General features: G+C 35.1%; 3 protein-coding genes across 3 annotated transcripts; 1 reads left to right on the plus strand and 2 right to left on the minus strand.

The window, feature by feature from the left end:
- Positions 1-890: 890 nt before the first annotated feature.
- On the minus strand, positions 891-17,673 carry LOC120629168 (ubiquitin carboxyl-terminal hydrolase nonstop). Its single transcript, XM_039897993.1, has 8 exons — positions 17,605-17,673; positions 17,216-17,391; positions 15,415-15,650; positions 14,948-15,113; positions 10,940-11,050; positions 3,761-3,900; positions 1,838-2,470; positions 891-1,285 (listed from the first exon to the last, which is right to left on the minus strand). Exons 2-8 carry the CDS (start codon positions 17,333-17,335, stop codon positions 1,231-1,233), a joined length of 1,461 nt encoding a protein of 486 aa, XP_039753927.1. The 5' UTR covers positions 17,336-17,391; positions 17,605-17,673; the 3' UTR covers positions 891-1,230.
- On the plus strand, positions 5,773-10,064 carry LOC120629167 (piggyBac transposable element-derived protein 4-like). Its single transcript, XM_039897992.1, has 2 exons — positions 5,773-6,897; positions 7,602-10,064. The coding sequence occupies exon 2, from the start codon at positions 7,614-7,616 to the stop codon at positions 9,330-9,332; it is 1,719 nt and encodes a 572-aa protein (XP_039753926.1). The 5' UTR covers positions 5,773-6,897; positions 7,602-7,613; the 3' UTR covers positions 9,333-10,064.
- Positions 9,412-10,601, minus strand: LOC120629169. The gene is made up of 2 exons (XM_039897994.1): positions 10,342-10,601; positions 9,412-10,065 (listed from the first exon to the last, which is right to left on the minus strand). Exons 1-2 carry the CDS (start codon positions 10,352-10,354, stop codon positions 9,665-9,667), a joined length of 414 nt encoding a protein of 137 aa, XP_039753928.1. The 5' UTR covers positions 10,355-10,601; the 3' UTR covers positions 9,412-9,664.
- Positions 17,674-19,379: the final 1,706 nt, after the last annotated feature.

Raw genomic sequence — 19,379 nt, forward strand, 5'->3', positions numbered from 1 at the left:
TTATAATTCAATTAACATATATAATCATCAATCATAAAGAAGATATCCGAACGTCCGAGAGCTGCTATTTACCACAGACTTGTATGGTAACATATCAGTGAAACATGAATTCTTCAGTGAATGGGAACACATAGGTATATTAGTTAATATTAAATCATGATTTAACAGGCGGCAACTCAAAACGGAAACTACTTTCGTAGTATATTATTTTACCTAATGCCAATTCTTTTAAACACGAATCTCTAAATGGTACTAAATTGACAGATCTAAAACTAGTGTTATCCTTCTCTACAGGGAACATTGTGAAAAGAACAGCGCTATTTTGGGAATTGTCAATTTCATTTAGAGATGTATTTACAAAAAGAATTGGCACTTTCATCACCAGTTTTTTTACAGGTGAATAGGTAATCAGACAAAAGATTAATGTCAGAAATAATATTTAAACAATAATTCACAAACACGTTCAAACGCACACTCACACACACACACATTAAATTACAATTAGTAAGGGTTGTCAATTTTAGGTGATTTATAAGAATACTAAAATAAATATTTATTTATTAATTAATCAATATATTTCCTTCAAATTATAATCATTTCTGTTATGGTTTAATTTGCTCAGATAAATTATTCGATGATTATATAGGTTGTTGTCTCACGAACTTCCTTTCCAACTGGCCTTGTATGTCTTAGAAGTCCTATAAAAAAAATCGCGACGTTGCTTGCGATTTAGATATCATTTATGGCATTGTATGTTCGTAGCGGCAAAAACCTCGTACGCAAACTATAAGCTTTGCACGCACGCGCACGCGTACGCCATTTATGTAGAGTAGCGAGCAGTTTTGTTCGAACGAAATCAAAGGTACAGTAGCTTGCAACCGTTGGATCAAATTATATTATGACGCTACTAAACGTTATCGGATACGGCTCGGATAAATCCACACTTGAACTTAAAACTAAGAAATTCTTGAATGCAACAAACACGATCGATCCAAGATTCCAACCATTCATTCTGCTTCATTCTTCTAACTCTACGCCCTAATATCACTCCACGAAATATTCCATTTGATACTAAAATTAGTACAGGATCTTGCACTAAAACGAATAATTAATAACTATTCTAAAAAGAGAAATAGATTTCGTAACGCGCCACATTGAATGATAGAATACTCACGATGAGTACAATAATGAAGACCAAATAAAATTATATTTTCATTTTGATTCATCTCTTTAAGGGACATCACACTCGTATTCCAGAACGGTCTTGTGGTAGAAGAGCAAATACCTGAAAAATAATGTTATTATAAGTTTTTGTAAATTAAACACACAGCTTAACAAAATATAATGTATTTATTAATTATTATATTCTTTGATTAATATATTTCGATGTGCGTCAATCGACAATCAACACGGAGAAAAATATCTTCATTTAAAATTCATAAAGGTAATTTTCACTAAGTTTATAGTTTTTCGGGTAACCGGTATAAAGAGCAAATTGATCAGATTGAACTTTGGCTGGTATGACTCTTTTTATTTATTTGCGTCTCTGCTTTATAAAAATGTTAACCTACTTTAAACTTCTTTATTTATGAAATAAGCACCACATATATTATAACCATAGCGCCAAAAAGTATTTAAAATATATAATTTATACCTGAACACTGTTTCATTTGTTTTAATTATTTTATTTTCGATTCCATATTATTGTTAATTTGGTTACTATTTTTCTTTGGAAATTATTGAGTTCTAACAGTCGGATGGATAGAATTTTACCCGAAACTCTGAGAACTCGCTTAGCCCTGTAAAATATGTAGTGACGATGGAGAAGTCAACTTACCCCTCACTGTCCAAAACCTCCCTCAGCGAAGCACGTGTGATCATGTGATCATCGCATTTGAACCAGCTTCCTTTCATCTGACGCACGTAGGCGGTGTAGTGACCAGCATCCAAAGACCCCAGATGGTTGACAACCGCAAACAACGAGTAACGATTATCCTCAAACAATCCTTCGGGATCGTTATTATTATCCGCCGCATCTACGGCTCTGCGATGAGTGGACATGAATGGAGTCATGTCCAATTCCGCTGGGAACGATACGAAAGCGGATATCTTCCTGTCGATTTGCGAAGAATGCTCGAAGCGTTTGAGATGGAAACTCGCGACAATGGGCAAAGTTTCGAGAGTCAACTGCTTGGTTGATTCCCTGTAGGCTCTGCAATTGGAGCACTTGATTTTGGCTGCGGAGCCCAAATGCTCAGCCCGTGTGAATCTTTCCAAACAGGCTTGCAAAGACCCTGGGCCGGCAACGTCGAGGCTTATGTCCCAGAATGGATCAATGGTAGTGGAGACACCTGAACAAGAGGTGCATACGACGTCACTTTGCAGTCCTCCGGTGAAAATTTGGTCTATAATGCAGTTGCATCGGTCCTTCTCCTTCTTTTCAGTTTCTTCAACGCCGTTCATGCAATGCCTGTAAAGAGAAGTTAAGAATCATTTGAGTGAACCCTGTAAAGCCGTCTTAAATATTAACTTTGTTGTTGTAGATTATAAAAGAAATGCTGAAAGGCTTAAAATTATGTAAATGCAAAGAAAACGTCAAAAAAAACATGAGATTCCACTCTTTTAAATTACAGCACAAAGATTCAATAAGAATCAACCTTTCAAAATTGAGTAGCCGTTTGCATGTAGAAATTTTTAAAGTAGGACCATTTTTGAATTGGAAGTCGCAAATAAGTAACAAAATTACTAAGCGCTTTTTTGGTGCAGGAAAACAACGCAAGAAATTTATTCTGTTTGGCCGAGCAATGAGACATGAAGTCTACTCCTACACAGAACTTTATACTGAGAAGCCGCACCTCATAGTACAGAATTAATAGAGTACCAGTTCACGCAGATATATGTCACAAGTGCACAAAACTATGTAACACCACAAGCCGCAAAGCAAGAACGCAAAGCTTTTTTGTCCATCATTGGAATATTATAGCACAGCATATGTTTTTGTTGCGCACTATAGTACTGAGTTGGCAGTGCATATCCGTTCACGCAGATAAGTCTCAGTGACAGGAAATAATGTATCGCTTAAACCTTAAATTATTTCGGTTTTCATTTACACGTTGTATTTCGTCACGAGTGCTGAAATCTGTTTCAGCATCATAATGAGCTGCAAAGCGCGAAACTTAAAGATATATTTATTTTTTCTTGCCCATTGGAAAAACTAATGCCCGTTTTTTTTTAATTGAAAATTGATCATAAAATTGTATACGCAATAAAACTATGCAATACGCTTTGAAAAATTCACTTTTGCGCTACTATGTTTTTAAACTCTGCGGCATTGCAAAGCAAGTAATTTTTATAATATACATATAACATAATTGACGGACCAAAAAGATTCAAGCACTCCTGATGGTTTTTTTTAATTATTTGCAATGTACCTGCCTGTGTCCATGTAACCTGAGGTGTTAAGCCTCATGTGCCGGCAACCACGCCCTTCAGACCTCAGGCAGGGTGATTACGTATTTTGCAACCACTGCTGTCAAACGTCACTTTTCCATACAATAAATAAACCAAAGTGACGTTTAACAGCAGTGATTGCAAGATTTACGCCTGTCGCAAGCCTGTCACGAGATACGTAATACCCCTGCGTAATAACACAGCATTTAAAAAATGCTGCTTTACAGAAGAAATTTGCATACTTCTCCAAACGAGCTTTGTCACAAAAAGATCTAATACTATTACAAGTTTTTAATTGATAATTACATACCGATGCAGTACATCCAAAGTGGCAATGAAGAATTCATGGGCGTCCTGTTGTTCGTATCCGGCGAGGTGACGCGCGTGAGTCCAGATCAGATGAAGCAGCCGGTGCAATGTTAGAGGCGTCTTAGCGCCCGAGTAGAACTCCTGAAGGCAAAATGAATATTTGCTCAAATTATATCATTCGAACCGTTTCAAATATAGCAAGTTCCTAATTGGTTATTGTTTTTAATATAGAAAGGGGAACCGGGGAACGGTTCGGTAAATTTACTAAATATGTATCATATTTTATTGAATATTAATTTGAATATATAAAAATATGGTAGAGACACACATACACCCAAACACGCACACACTAACCCACACACATATACGCACACACGCATGCTCGCACACATATACACACACACACTTATACACATAATAAATTGTATTTTGATAATGTAAACTTCCAAATATGTATTCTCTCTGTTTTTTTTTCTCTAATCTCGATGCACATATGGGAAGACACTGACCCCCAAGACACGGGATATCCTAGTTTAGGGGTCCAGGGTAATTTTAGAAAAAACATTGTACTTTTAAGCAATTAAAAACTGTTGTTATTATAACGGGCAGCAATCACCAACCCATTTGCCCAGCGTGGTGATGAGCAAATCCTCCGATCGGGGGAGGCCCTTAGTCCAGCAGTGGACTGTTAAAGTCTATGGATGGTCTGCGACGAGATGGACCACGTTTGCCAGAAAGATGGCTATTCACTCTTGATTTGAAGTAACCCAAATTATATTCTCTTTTATTATATACCTACTTTTTGTCCCTTTGTAAGGACGTGAAGAAAGGACAATATTTGATATTTAAATACGAATGTTCCCGTAAACTACCCTTAGGAATTTGATGGTTATAAAGGACGAAATGTAGCATATGCTATTCAAAAATCAAGTCGATTGGTGGCTTACTTAGGGCGTGAAGGAAGGACAAACAAACACACTCACACATTCATAATATTAGTATGGATGTATGTACCAGAACTGTGGACACAAACACTTATACATGGGGCAAACAAAGGAAAGCTTTACTTTATATGAGATCTCTTCCAGCCGACCTAAGATGCAGGTAAGGTAACTCTTCCCGATACCTATAATATTATAAGTATCGGGGAAAATGAAAGCTGGAAGGCGTTCCCGGATCATTGTGGAGACTTCAACTACGTAACGCTTTATTCGGATTCCCTGTTAATAAGCACTGAAATGAGACTACAAGCAAATGGCAGCGAGTAAAGGTGGCATCAATAGGGTTACGTAGTGGATATCTTATCGACATGTAGAGAGTTATTTTCTTGATGGAAGATCATTGTGGTCCTGGTATCGCAATGATCTATGAATCTTACAATTAAATAACATAAATGTCCTTCCGGGTATATTATGGCTATTTCCTATGCTGCAACTCTCTAATGCACTTTTATTATCACAATTAAGTGATAACAATCGGATTACCATCTTACGTGCTTTCCTAGTCAAGGGAGGGAATGTGCAAAGCAAATTTCCTAACCGGCTGATACTGAAATGTTTGGCTACCTCACAGGCGACAGCTTTTCGGACGAGCCGAGAATCGATCCCATAACTTCGTAGTCCCAAGTCGAACATGCCTACCCTGAAAAGCCTCTACCATAAATAATATTTTTTTTTTTCAATTCGAGGTTTTTATAATACATGGGAATAAGATCACCAATCCGCACTGGGCCAGCGTGGTGAACCACGGCCTAAGCCCATTGTGGGAGGAGACTCGTGACCTGTAGAGGGCCGGTAATGGGATGGTATGATGAAGCGAATTAATTTTTACAGTGGTCGAATGAACATTATGTAATATAGCACGAATGTATTCAGAAATTTAAATTCTTTCAAATCAGTGGTGGTAAAGCATAAAAGATCTCTTAAATTAAAGTCTTTTAAGAGTGCATTTTATTACTTAAAGCTGCTTTTTTAATTATAAATATTCAGTTATAATTAAATACGTAGCTTAACCGATTCAATGCGGATGGCTCCGCAGAGGCGCCATGTGTATCTTTTGTGTATGGCGGGTGGCGCCCGAGAGGAGCCAAAATGTTTTCCTGTAAAACTCCGCTAAAAAAGCTTTATTCAGAGGCTAGCCCTAAATGAAAGTTTCCTTATTTGTCACGTAGATTACGATACTAGTATTAGTTTCAAGATATAGCGTGAAAAAAGACATTTCAGATGTTGTAAACCTTTTCAATAGAAACAATAATTATGAAAGGTAACTTTTGTGCATGGCGGGTGGCACCCCAGAGGAGCCAATATTTGAAACCAAAAAACTGACTAATTTAAATTTATCAATAGTACATATTTCAGTGTTCTAAAAATATTAGTGTCTTTATTTATCACGTAGATCCTTTCCAGAGAAATCGCTTTAAGGTGTAGCGTGATTTCACACTCTTCGGGGATGGTAAACCATTTTAAGCGTTATTTAAATGTTATTTAATATTAAGGGTTACAAACGAATAGCACTAATCATGACAGTTAAATATTTAAAAAATATCTGTTTTCACTTTTTTTGCTTTGTGGATATGCTCTTTTGCAAGTTTATGGTAATAACTAGGTAGTTTCTCGAAGTATGTCCAAATTTAACCGGACTAGTAATTGCATTCCTTAGGTATCAAGACAATGTACTTAGTTTATTTTTGGTGAGAAACAACAACAAAAACGATTCTCAGAAAAGCACTATCTTTTGTTGTTATGCTATGCAGTCATATCAAAGATGTTTTAAAGATTTTTAAGCTTTTTATTGCCCTACTGCTTATTGTTAATATGCCGTGCCGACCGACCCTTTTTATTGATGGGCTAGGGAAAGATGTTATTTAACTAAAAACAAAAGAAGTCGGTGCCATAAATCACTTAACAAGGTTTCTCACGCGCAAATTACTTAACTATCGATGATGTTTTTTCGTTTACTTCTGTTTTGCTATTTATGGTGATCAGACGTAAGCACGTTGTGACCGTTTAATGCTCGCTTCTGAAGTCTCTTAGTTTGCCTTTTAACAACTGTGGACTGTGTATCTGGACTTCGAGATTTTGCTTCAGTGACTACCCCGGCTAGTAATTTGGACTCTGTTTTGATTCTTGACTTTACAAGGTGAGTTTTTTTAACAATGTTCTTTTTTTCTTTTCTAGTCTTTTCAATCATTGAAATTTAACATGAGCTTTTTGAAATTTAACATGAGGGACAGAGTGATTCCATGTTAGAGGAAAACCTAGATAGGGCATGTAGCACAGGTCTCGTGCTACAACTTTTGTAGGAACACTCATATGCCAAAATAAATCAGTCTTGAGTTATTGAACATTTTATGGTTTTTGGAAAAAATCCCATTTCGTGACCAGTGTTCAGAACTAAAAAAAATACAAAATTTTCTAAATTGTTCGTTTATTATTCTGTCTTTAACTACACAATGTTAAGTAAGAGGTAAAACACTTAAAATTCTACGTTAAGCGGAAAGATAGGTACCCTATGTAAGGTGTTCTCTTGAAACAAATGAACAGACAAACACCCCCAGACTCATACATAGACACACAAACACCACATACACACACATAAGCGCTTAAATACATAACATTCGACGAAACAGATAAACACTTACACTCATACACACTCACATGTACAAACACTGTGTGAGTGTGTATGTGTGTGTGCTTGTGTATGACAGTGAATGTGAGAATGTATATCTGTGTGAGAGAGTGTGTGTGTGTTTGTGTGTGTGTTCGTCTGTGTTACAACACCTTTATAACGTATAAAATAAAGTGTGTTGACTGCTAGATAACTTATTCTACTATTTTTTTCAGTTGCTAACCAAAATGGCTACTCCTCCATCCCCTGAACCTGGCCCGTCAAATTGGGATCTCATATCTATGGAGTTATCCGGAATGATGTCTCCCAGCCATATAAACTTATCAGACATGCCATGCATTGATGCTATTATAAGTGATGCAGAATTGTATGGGATTTTGGCACAGGATGTGGATAACTTTCTGGAAGATTTGGTAAATGAAAACACAGAAGATGAAGAAGCCGTTTGTGCTGAAGATCAGTTAGAACAGGACGTTGAAAATACAACTGAGGAAGCCCCTACTACCGATTGGTTCAATGGAAACCCCTCGAATATGGCCGAGATTCCTTTTACGGGCACACCTGGTTTATTACCGCCTCATAACATGAGTGGAAAAACACCGATAGATTTTTTCTTTTTATTTTTCAATAGTCGTATCATTGATTTAATTTTAAACTGTACAAACAAGTGCGGCAATGAATTGAAGATTGCAGCACGCACCGCACAAGCTCGTTTTACAAAATGGAAGGAGATAAGTCTTGAGGAGTTCACGGTATTTATTGGCATAATTTTATTTATGGGTACCGTGAAAGTTAATAGAATGGCCGAATATTGGTCTCGACATTATTTAATGCGCCTAAGCCCACATTCATTTATGGCTAGGGACAGGTTTTATTTAATATTAAGAGCATTAAATGTCCAAGATGAAATGAGGCCGGAAAGTATTTTTAAAGTAAAGTCGTTAATAGATATGTTCAACGAAACAATGTCCACAACTTATTACCCATCCAATAATGTTGCAATAGATGAATCCTTGATTTTGTGGAAAGGACGTCTTTCTTTCCGCCAGTATTTAAAAGGGAAAGTCCATCGTTATGGAATTAAATTATATATGTTAGCTGACATGAATGGCCTAGTAATAAAAATTCATTTATATGCTGGTTCTGGGGATCAATTGGTAGGTGGAAAAAATCATGTAAAAAAAGTAGTAATGTTGTTAATAGAAAAATATTTAAATAAAGGCCATTCACTTTATATTGATAATTATTATAGCAGCGTTGGTTTAGCAGAGGAGCTTTTAGATAAAAACACGTACGTAACAGGTACACTACGAGCAAAGCGCGCTGGTAATCCCACTTTAATTAATATAAAATTAAACACCGGTGAATCTTGTATTGTTCACAATTCCAAAAAAATTGTTGTTACCAAATGGCAGGATAAACGCGAAGTGCTGCTTTTGAGCTCGCAGCATAAAAGCATTTACAAAGGGACTAATAGTCGCCGAATACGCACTATAAAGTATAAGCCTGATGTACTAATTCAGTACAATAAATACATGAGAGCAATTGATAGGCACGACCAGCTTTTAAGTTATTATTCCTGCAAACACAAAACCTTACGTTGGTATAAAAAAGTTATAATCCATTTAATCCAAATATGTTTGGTGAATAGCTTTCTTTTATATCGAGAAATAAGCAAATCGAATATAGAATTATATGATTTTAGAAAAAGTGTATTAGAAAATTTATTAAAGCCACCAACCGTGCCACAACGATCCCTTGTTGAAAGAAAAATACATTTACCTAGTACTTTTACTAAGAGTGGTGGAAGGACAATGAGAAAGCGATGCAGAGTATGCTATAGCAAAACTAAAAAAAGAAACTTGGTTATGTATGGTTGTTCTGATTGCCCAGAATTCCCAGGGTTATGTCTCACCCCATGCTTCCGAGAATATCATAAATATTAACAAATGTATTAGAAATTTTTAATATTTATGATATTTTTAGCTTGCAGGTATTTCATGATTTCAATTAATACACACACTATATGTTATAATTTGTTTAATTGAAGATTTTTAAATACTTATAACAAACAATTCTCATTAGTAATTACTAAATCAGTCTTTTTAATGATTATAGTAAAAATCTACCTTATAAATAAGTACAATTATGTAATATTATTGCACAATGTTAATAAATAAACCTTAATATTATGTAAAACCGATGCTTTTCATTTAACTCGCCTCTCTCTCTTCATCTAAAACTCTTTTCATTTAAAACTTATGGTTTATTAATAAAATTATTTTTTTAGCGTTTCTATAATTTTTTGCATTATAATATATCTCTCATTAATACTAAAACGTAGTAACTCGTTAGATACGAATTTCCCAAAATATTTACAGGCGTGAATATCCACGACGGTTGTACTCGTAAATTGTTCTTTATCTTCTACCATTATATTTTCAGTAAACGTTGAAATATCTTTGGTGGATATTTCTGTGTACGTTGCACAATCTTTCGTAGGTTTTTTTGTACCTTCCGCCGCAGAATTTATTTCATCTTCATTTTCTTGACCAGGTTCCCAGTCATCATAAGTCTGGGAATTTTGTTCTAAATAAGCCTGTTCGACAAACTCGTAGTCAGTGTCACATTGCGTTTCCAGTTGTGATTCTGGGATATATTTTCTTTTTTTTGGTAATTCTAGAACAAAAAAGAATATATGTTTATATCAAGCAAAAAAAAAACTTGCTGTGAGCATTACGACGAATTTTTCTGTAACTACTTTTTGTTTAAAATAAAAAGTGCGTAAACTGAATTGTAAATCTTTTAAATTTATGTAAATAAATGTAATTAAATAAAAAATCTATCATGAATTTAAATTTTGTCGACAGACTAGAAAAGAAATAAGTATAGTTTTATAAATTCAATGAAAACTACAAAAAGGTTTACAACACCTTACATAAATGAGTCACTTACCTTCCATTTCCATTAATACACGTAGATAATCACTTTTTTATACACTAAACGAACAATAAAACCGCTTACGTTCGATTTTGGTTGGCGACTAAACTTACAGCAAGTGGAAACAACAAAAAAAGCGATACATTACAATACATGGCGGAAGGCGCCTTAGGGGAGCCATCAAAGTGCCTGGCGTTGGGCGCCCCAGAGGAGCCACGAAACATTTGTTCGTAGCCAGGCATGAAAGTTTGTCAAATAGTCCACCGCATTGAATCGGTTAAGCAGTAAAGAAAAAATCATTTTGAAAAACTTACGACGTAACATTCATATCACAAATCAAACTGCATTCATCTAAGCTTCATAAGTAACTCTATTCATACAATATAAGGGAGAGATCGATCAAAATGCGCAGCATCCCCGGCTAGATAGGTAGGTAGTTAGTTAAATTTGTAGCTAACGTCAGTCTGGATTCAATAACACGCTGTAAAATCAATAAGGCCGCTGCACAAAGGTTGTATATCACTGCAACTTCGGTACACACTTCAAGGCTTGTAATGCCCGGGCAAAATCAATAATTCATGTCGGTGCTGCGAGCTATTTTTAGCGCACCTACCTGGAAGAGCTTAGAAACTTCGCACACGAGGCATTTTCCTGAACCCTGAGTTTTGCACTTATGCCTCTCGCCGAGGAAATAGTCCCTTAACAGGGGCGTGTGGATTAATGTCTGTAACAAATTAAACACAATATATTAAACATACTTTTTTGACTAATCTACTAGGGGCAAGGGAGTTTTATTTAAATCATACCTAATCGGTTTCTACGCGGCACGTCATCAAACTAGAACGCTAAATTGCTTGACGATACGTCGTTGTCGGTAGGGTGGTAACTGGGCTTTGCCTAAACCAGAAAAGACCGGAGAAAGTTATGACATTTTATTTTGAATTCCTAAATTACCTGTACAGGCAAAACAAATTGGACTTCCTTCTTATAACACCTCAATAATTCACTACTGAGATAGAAAGTTAGTCAAATGTAAGAGATCGTAAGTTTTAAAACTCTACGCAGAAACTCTAGGTAAGTACTTTACTTTCTTACGTACGTTTTTTTGGTAAGTACTCTAATGTCTCCCAGCACAGGCAAACTCTCCATATTGGGGAAGGAATAAAAGTTTAGGAGTAAAGTAAGTAAAGGTGGTCACCACTTCTAACTTATTTACTCCGTGCTGAACACTTAACAGAAACCAAAAAGCAGGGCTATCCGTATTCGAAAATGTTTAGTCTTACTCGGCAAGGCGTATTTTAATGAATTTATAACAAAGAGATCGTCCTGAATTTACGTTAATTACGTTTCTTTATATAAAGGAACGAATTTCTTTACATAAAGAAAGAAAAGTATTGATTTTTTTGCCGAAAAATCTTCACCTTTTCGATAATTCGTTTTTATTTGAATGGAGAGCCTTTAGTTTCCTGCGTAGTTACACAGCTACATATTATTTAATATCTGCGCTCCGCGGTCTTACCAGCGGTGAATTAGGTTGATGTGTTTTGTTAGGACATAAAGTGAAGGACAATATTTTGTGTAAAAATACGAATTTTCCTGTAAAACGACCTCGGATGTTCATGTTGTGACATCTTTGAAGTTTTTCCAGCACCAAAAGTAGCGTATGTAATTATGTGCGTAGCCCTCCGTCCTTTTAACGAACTCTATAGGCCAAAAATTAACTCGATTGGTTGCTTTTAGGCTAGGTTAAGGTAAGGACAAAAAAAACAAACCCACTTTCGCATTTGCAATATTACTATTACTAGTTAATGTTTGTTACTAACTCTCAATTAATATTATAAATCGAAACAGCGCTTCAGCCATTTTTTTTAGTTTTTTTTGTGTGCCTATTTCTTGAGTAAAGCCTTCATCGCCTAATATATTGTAATTTAAGCAGTAGATGGTAGTAGTTTAAGATCACAACATATTTAATACATACGTCGAGGCTACTTTACTATTCAACGTGGCTTGGAAGCAAGCAGCTACGTCTCACACAACATAGAACAATGATTTTATTTATTTAGAATACTTTATTGCAAAAACTTAGAAACAATACACGAAACACACAAGAAAACAAAAAAATAAGTAAAATTATAAACAATTTAAAAAAAAAAATAGTAAAAAAGTTAAATACAGTTGTGTGCAAAGGCGGCCTTATTGCAAAAGCGGCCTTATTGCAAAAGCAATCTCTTACAGACAACCCTTCGTGAAAGTAATAATAGATTGTTAAATTTTAAAAATATGTTGGAAGAGAGCAACTTCTGAGTTTCGTGCCGGCTACTTCTCGGCAGAATCTGCCATCTGAACCAGTAGTAGAGCCACTACAAACCGAAATACGGCTCGTAGTGCTTATAATATTAGTCATTTGTTTCAAGGAAATCAATTCTGAAATTTTTGTTTAAGAGGAAAGGGTTTTCCATCCATCATTTTTTATCGTAAAATCAAAGTAGACATGTCGCAATCATTTCTTTTTCTTAAAAAGTTAAATACTTTTAAAAAGATGGCCCTCTAATAAATTACTAATAATACTTACACACTTTTTTTACTTAGGACTCAGATTAAAAAAATATACCTAATAATAAAGAAAGAGAAACCTAGATGTAATCTTTCTTAAAATTTTCACGCCAATAATCATTGAATCAGCTATGTTTTGGATTACCTTTTTTGGATGTAATCGGTTTGAGCCAGGCTCAGCGCAATTTCAATAGTTTTTTCGACGTAGTCATCAAATTTGACCTAGCTACACCATCGTCTTTAATAACTTTCCTCGTGAGGAGACGCAGGGCATGACAAGTGTAAAATATGTCAAGTCAATAATCCCAAAGAGTAGGAAAACAAGGTAAACTCCAGCGGTAGGTAGGTCACTTATAAATAGATCTTCCCTATTGTTTAGTATTCAATCAATATATTTAAAGGTGAGAGTTCATAGCGAACTTTGTTTTATTGCGCAGCTAAATCATTCACAATAACGTGTAGAAAACTGAAAACCACATAATATACCACATAAATTAAGCGATCAAGATAGCACTTGCTTCAAAGGTTAAGGAAAACATCGTGAAGAAACCAGCATGCCTTCGTGTTCTCAAAGGCGTGTGGAGTCCACTAATACGCACAGGGCGTTTTGTACAAGCGTTTTGGACTACGGCGTAAATTTCTCATTGTGGCAGGTGACCTGTAGTGGGCTTTTAATGCGTTGATATGACGATGATGATATACCTACCGGCTTACCTACTTTGGGAATAATTGAAAGCCGCCGTCAGTTAAGAGCGCTGATTTTGAACCTAGGGTGGGCATTATGTTTCACGACTTCCGGGTTCGATTCCCGGCAGTGGTCATTTGGTATTTTCTGAATTTTCTCTAAGCGATTGTGCAGTCATACGTTTCTCGTCGTCTTCTAGCAAAGGGTTTAACGGCTTACTCACGTTAAGAAGTCTCAAACTTGAAAAAATCAAGGTAGGCAGTGCTTTAATGCATGTATCAAGTGAATGACACTGGCCGTTTCCGATATATCTGATTGACCTACAGTGAACGATAATAAAAAATTACCCGCTTGTCTTTGCCTAAAATATCGATTCCATAGTTCATACAATATAAATTCTTTGATCAGAGCCCTAACCGAGTAATGGTGGCATCTGGTAACTCACACATACCTAATATATTATATCGATTTGGTAGCTCCGTTACCTGTAGCTACATTTGTTTTCATATCACATTATTTAGCACATTCTCCTTATTTTAATACAGTTTTTCGGAATAAATACTTGCGTAAATTATTCCTCGTTAACAATAACAAGGCCTGCCTGCCTAAGTACCTACTTGCCTAAGTTCTGTCAAAATCGTGCCATTCAAGATATACTGGCGGACAAACAGGACAAAAATAGAAATTATTATACGTGGGTTTATTTCTCAATCAAATTAACAAATTAAGTATAGGTTCATCAGTGATCCGAATTGGTAGAGTATATTTACCTAAACTTCCGAGGAACAGAGACACAAGGATGAGACTTCCTTATGACTACATTTTAATGGGACATTACGGGACATCGCCTAACCTATGCGGGGAGAGTTAATTTTCAAAATGTTATTAATACAGTAAAATAATCGAACTAGTTTATTGTTACCAAAATTAAGTAAACACGGAATATAAACATTCCCAATGAAAATACATTTCAATGGGACATTACGGGACATCTCCTAACCTATGCGAGGATAGTTAATTTTCAAAATGTTATTAATACAGTAAAATAATCGAAGTAGTTTATTGTTTACCAAAATTAAGTAAACGCGGAATATAAACGTTCCTAATGAAAAAAGTGGCAGAGGAGAAAAACTAGTTAAAATCCTAGAATAAAGACCCTGGTGTTCAAATTATTTTTTAACCAACACATCTTTGCCTATATCTTACTCAGACGATTCAAGATGATTATAAGATTTTTCTTATAATAAAAAATTAATAAAAAATAATATAACTGTAGTATGTGGAAACAAATAACAATACACACAGAATTAAAAATTTATTACACATGTTATAAAAAGATATTTAACTAAAGGAAATCAAAATTCTGAGAAAAAAAACACTTACCTGAACAATGCAGTTCATGAAGCAAGTGGAGCCTAGATTCTGAAGTCCTCTCAAGCCAATGGTGGTGTGAGGGCTTATGAGGCGACGTTTCCTCAAGCGTTTCAGAGCCATCACTTCATTCCCGTTGGGTAACCATGGTGTATATGGTACACTGATCCCTAATGACCTAAATTGAATATTACATTTGGAATCAAAGCACATCATCTAAATGAAGTATAGAAATGGTAGTAGAGGTGGCCAAGACACACAAAGGGTTGTAGTACTGAAGGAAGTAAGTAAGCACACACAAATGGTAATTTATTTGCATTTCAATAGTATATTTTCGAAATCTCCATCTTGAAATTACCTCTTACCTAATCACCAGATTTGTTATCTTTTTGTAATTCATATAGCATTGAAAAACCATAGCGTTGACAAAGTTACAATGTAAATGAGTGAATTAACATAACATTACAGATGTTACTTACTTTGCTTCAAGCACCCGATTAGATCGGGAAATATCAGTCAGTTCTCTGTCATAGATGTAATCTTGGCATTGTGCACAAAACACATTACCGTAGCTCAAGTCAACATACAAGAAATGTTTTTTGTTCTTTGAGTGCTCTTGAATATGTCCACCGTAGCATGCAAAGTAAATGCAATGCAGACAAGAATGCAGTCTTGGACCCGGCTGCCCGCAGGAAAAGCAGAGGCATGATGTTGCCTAAAAATATCATACATTTAGTATCATCCTAACTAATAATATAAATGTGAAAGTGATTTTCATATATTTACTACATAACCAATAATCTTAAATTTTGCATACACATTGTCAGAGGTACAGAAAAGGCCAAGAGTACCTTTCAGCCAGAAATATAGTATTCCAAAACAATGGAAAAATAGAATTTTTAAAAGGACATCCAATATATACATAAATAAAATAAATAAATAAATAAATAAATATACTACGACAATACACACATCGCCATCTAGCCCCAAAGTAAGCGTAGCTTGTGTTATGGGTACTAAGATAGCTGTTGAATATTTTTATGAATATAATACATAAATACTTATTATATACATATAAACACCCAGACACTGAAAAACATTCATACTCATCACACAAACATTTTCCAGTTGTGGGAATCGAACCCACGGCCTTGGACTCAGAAAGCAGTGTCGCTGCAAACTCCGCCAATCGGCCGTCAATGACCACAAGTGAAGCCACAGACAAAAGCTATTCTAGTACTTTATATAAAAATACAGCTTATTAAATTATTCGTACATTCTGAGCTCAGCAAAAGCATAAGCAGGATGTGGCCTAAAAATATTATATTGCTATTTATTGTTGATGTATGAATTAACTATTATGAAGTATTGGTAAATCATGTACAAATACTTAAAAATGAGCAATATGAGGGCTGAAAATATGATATTTGTGTAATCAGTTCTAAATTAACAGTTATTGGTTGGATAAACACAGATCCTCAACCAAACTAAAGCATTGGTGTTATGTGGCCTAAATATGAGCATTTATTTTTACAAGTTGATTTGTTAATAAACAAATCCTTAAACTAAAGCATAGGCATAATGTGACCTAAAACATTAGATGTTTCCATTTGAATCTTGATTTTAGTGGTTCTTATTTGGTTATCCACAAATCCTCAAGTAAACATGCATAATGTATTCTATAAATATGATATTTCTATATATTTTCATAATTGCCATCAATTGTGAAAATATATAGAAATATATAGATGATAAATTGGTTATACTTAAATGCACAATGAAATCGACTGCTCTAAAAGTAATATTGCAAACTTTGCAGGGAATAGTGTAATATAGGCTACTTATAGGTATGGATACTTTAAACCTTTCAGATTAGTTTACAACCAAAGTAGCAATAGTAGGTGAATTGAAAATGAATAAAAATAAAGGTAAGGATACCAGATTAATTAAATTTATATTGATTGTTAACTGAATAGTTTAAAAAAAACTACATAGCCATAATATTATTAGACTTACAACAATAAAACTGTGCAAACATTATGTCATTAAACTGAATATACAAACAAAATCAGCTGTTGAAAGGTCAAAGATAACTGTACTTAATCAGCTGATTACTCACACTCACAACTGACAAAATATTGAACCTATAAAACAACCACTCACGCGACGATGAATGATAGGTACTATAATATAAACAGCTGTAGAACAACGGAGAAAAGAGATTGATGCGCACATAGTATCGTATTTAAAGTTAACTTATCTGCACAGTAGTTCACTTACCTTGTATCTCCTTGCTTCATACGAAGTCGAAGCGACGAAAAATGCATGGACTATTTTGTAAGGACTCGATCCTTTCGCAGCCTTAAAATTACTCAAATGTAAGCATCCTGTGTCATTCATTATTTCGACTGAGAACAGGCGCAACGGCTATGTAAACTTCGTCTTTTTAAGCCAATCTTAAATGAAAAACATTATTTTACAACACAAAGTGACTTGAACTACAAATAACAATAGCGTCCGATTCATTTAATTAACACTTAAACACCAGAAAAGGAGCAAACAAACGATTTTATATGTACCGTTTTTTCACCCTAAGATACACACCCACGACAACACACAATTAAAAATGCTACAAAAGAATCAATTACAACGACGATGGACATTCTCACCTCGTCTTAATACACAAACCGCTGCAACCCAGCTGCGACCACTACGACGCAACTATACGGTGCGACTTCCGACGAATAATGATAGAATTGACACTTGATTTGACAGAATTTAGATGACTGCCTTCACGATCCCGATTTCTCGCTAGGCTATGTTTGTCGATTTTGCGGGTATATTCTGTATCGTTTATATTAAACTTTGCCACCGCAAACTAAACTATGTATCAACTCCCATTTTGATGATAAAGTCCGTTCAGCGTAACTTGATGCCTTAACTTATTGGTAGTGCTGGAGCTTAAATATATTAACTTGCAGCATTGAAAAAATAATATGATCGGGTGGTAGCTAAACTATTTATATCTAATAGTAAATATGGAGGCAAACAATAAGAGGCAGCTTAGTGGTTACAGCTTCGACTTCTCTTTCGGGGTGACCGATTTTGATTAGCGGCACCCACCTCTAATCTAATCTTTTAGAGTTAGGTGTGTTTTGACGTGACAACATCTTATAATTCGATGGAGCCGGCTGCACGCACGAAAAAACATGACGTATGCGGCGTTACCTTGCTCTGAGGAGTTCCATTCAAGGCTTGAAGTGCAAGCGAGAGCGCGGAACGAGCGACAAAAAGGCACAGCCGGCCTCCGCGTTCGACATTTGTCTCTCTCCTACTTGAGTGAGCGATGCGTCCGCGTGGACAGCTTTTATACAATAATACATTTACATGTTTTCGGCAAGGATGAAGTGCAATGAAAAGTGAATGTGGTGTCAATTGTTTATAGCAACGATAATATCTATCAACCAAATAAAATTAAAATTTTCTTTCGAAAAATGCAACCATTCCATCAGTATTTTCTTACGACGTTGTCACGTTCAACTATAGTCAGTAAGCCGACTTTACAGACAACCAATTTTTTAATTTATTCAATTAACCCTTGCTGTAATGGTGAAGGAAAACATCATGCGGAAGAATGCACGCCTTAGAGTTCTCAATAATGTTCTCAAAGGCGTGTGAAGTTCACACTCAGCCAAAGTGTTGGACTATGGCCCAAGACCCTCCTCACTCTGAGATGACACCCGTGCTCTGTAATAGGCTGGTAATGGATCAAAATGATGATGATAAGGCAGCTTAAAGAAATTTACTGGAAATGGTTCTCGTAATCTTTTGACCGGTTACTCTATAAGACTAACTATGAATGTAAACTCTTTCTACCTTTTTCGGTACTAAAACAATCAGATAAAAATAAATTAATAATGTAATTTGTATTGCAAAAATACGTTGAATTACAAACAAAATGGCAAATATTACTCACGCGTCAAGTTAGGTTGAAGCTAATTAGGTCTTCCAATAAATAAAAAGAAGAAGACTAACAATAATTCGTTTTTGTATCCTAATTGACATAACTAAATTTTAAAGCTGTTAAGCAGCCAGTTGTATTTATATAAACTAGTTATGCCAATACTCAAATTATGCCCAATATATGATTGGGCCTCTATAGTATACTCTAGATAGTATATTAGAGGTAAGTGTGCCCAAATGAATCCAAAACATGGAAAAAGAAATTTTCTTAGGCATTGACGTAAAATATTTAGTGTGCCTCTCTCAAGTGAATGTTGTCTATTAAGCAGAAAATCGTTTAAACTTGAAAAAGTTACAAGTAAAAAAAACATAGATCCTCAAATCTAGATTCCCGTTTATCTTTATTTACATAATAGGTAATCAAATGTATTATTAATAAATTATTTAATTTCACAAAACTACAAAATAAAGTAACATTTTT

Source organism: Pararge aegeria, chromosome 14 (assembly GCF_905163445.1).
Source record: "Pararge aegeria chromosome 14, ilParAegt1.1, whole genome shotgun sequence".
Taxonomy (NCBI): Eukaryota; Metazoa; Arthropoda; class Insecta; order Lepidoptera; family Nymphalidae; genus Pararge; species Pararge aegeria.

Bases quoted from the DNA above. Each gene is read 5' to 3' on its own strand.
- LOC120629167 (XM_039897992.1), top strand. From the start codon at position 7,614: ATGGCTACTCCTCCATCCCCTGAACCTGGCCCGTCAAATTGGGATCTC.
- LOC120629168 (XM_039897993.1), bottom strand. From the start codon at position 17,335: ATGAATGACACAGGATGCTTACATTTGAGTAATTTTAAGGCTGCGAAA. The intron at 11,051-14,947 runs GTAAGTGTTTTT...AATTTGTTACAG, and splicing joins TCATGAACTGCATTGTTCAG to ACATTAATCCACACGCCCCT. The intron at 2,471-3,760 runs GTATGTAATTAT...TTCTCTTTACAG, and splicing joins ACTTTGGATGTACTGCATCG to GCATTGCATGAACGGCGTTG.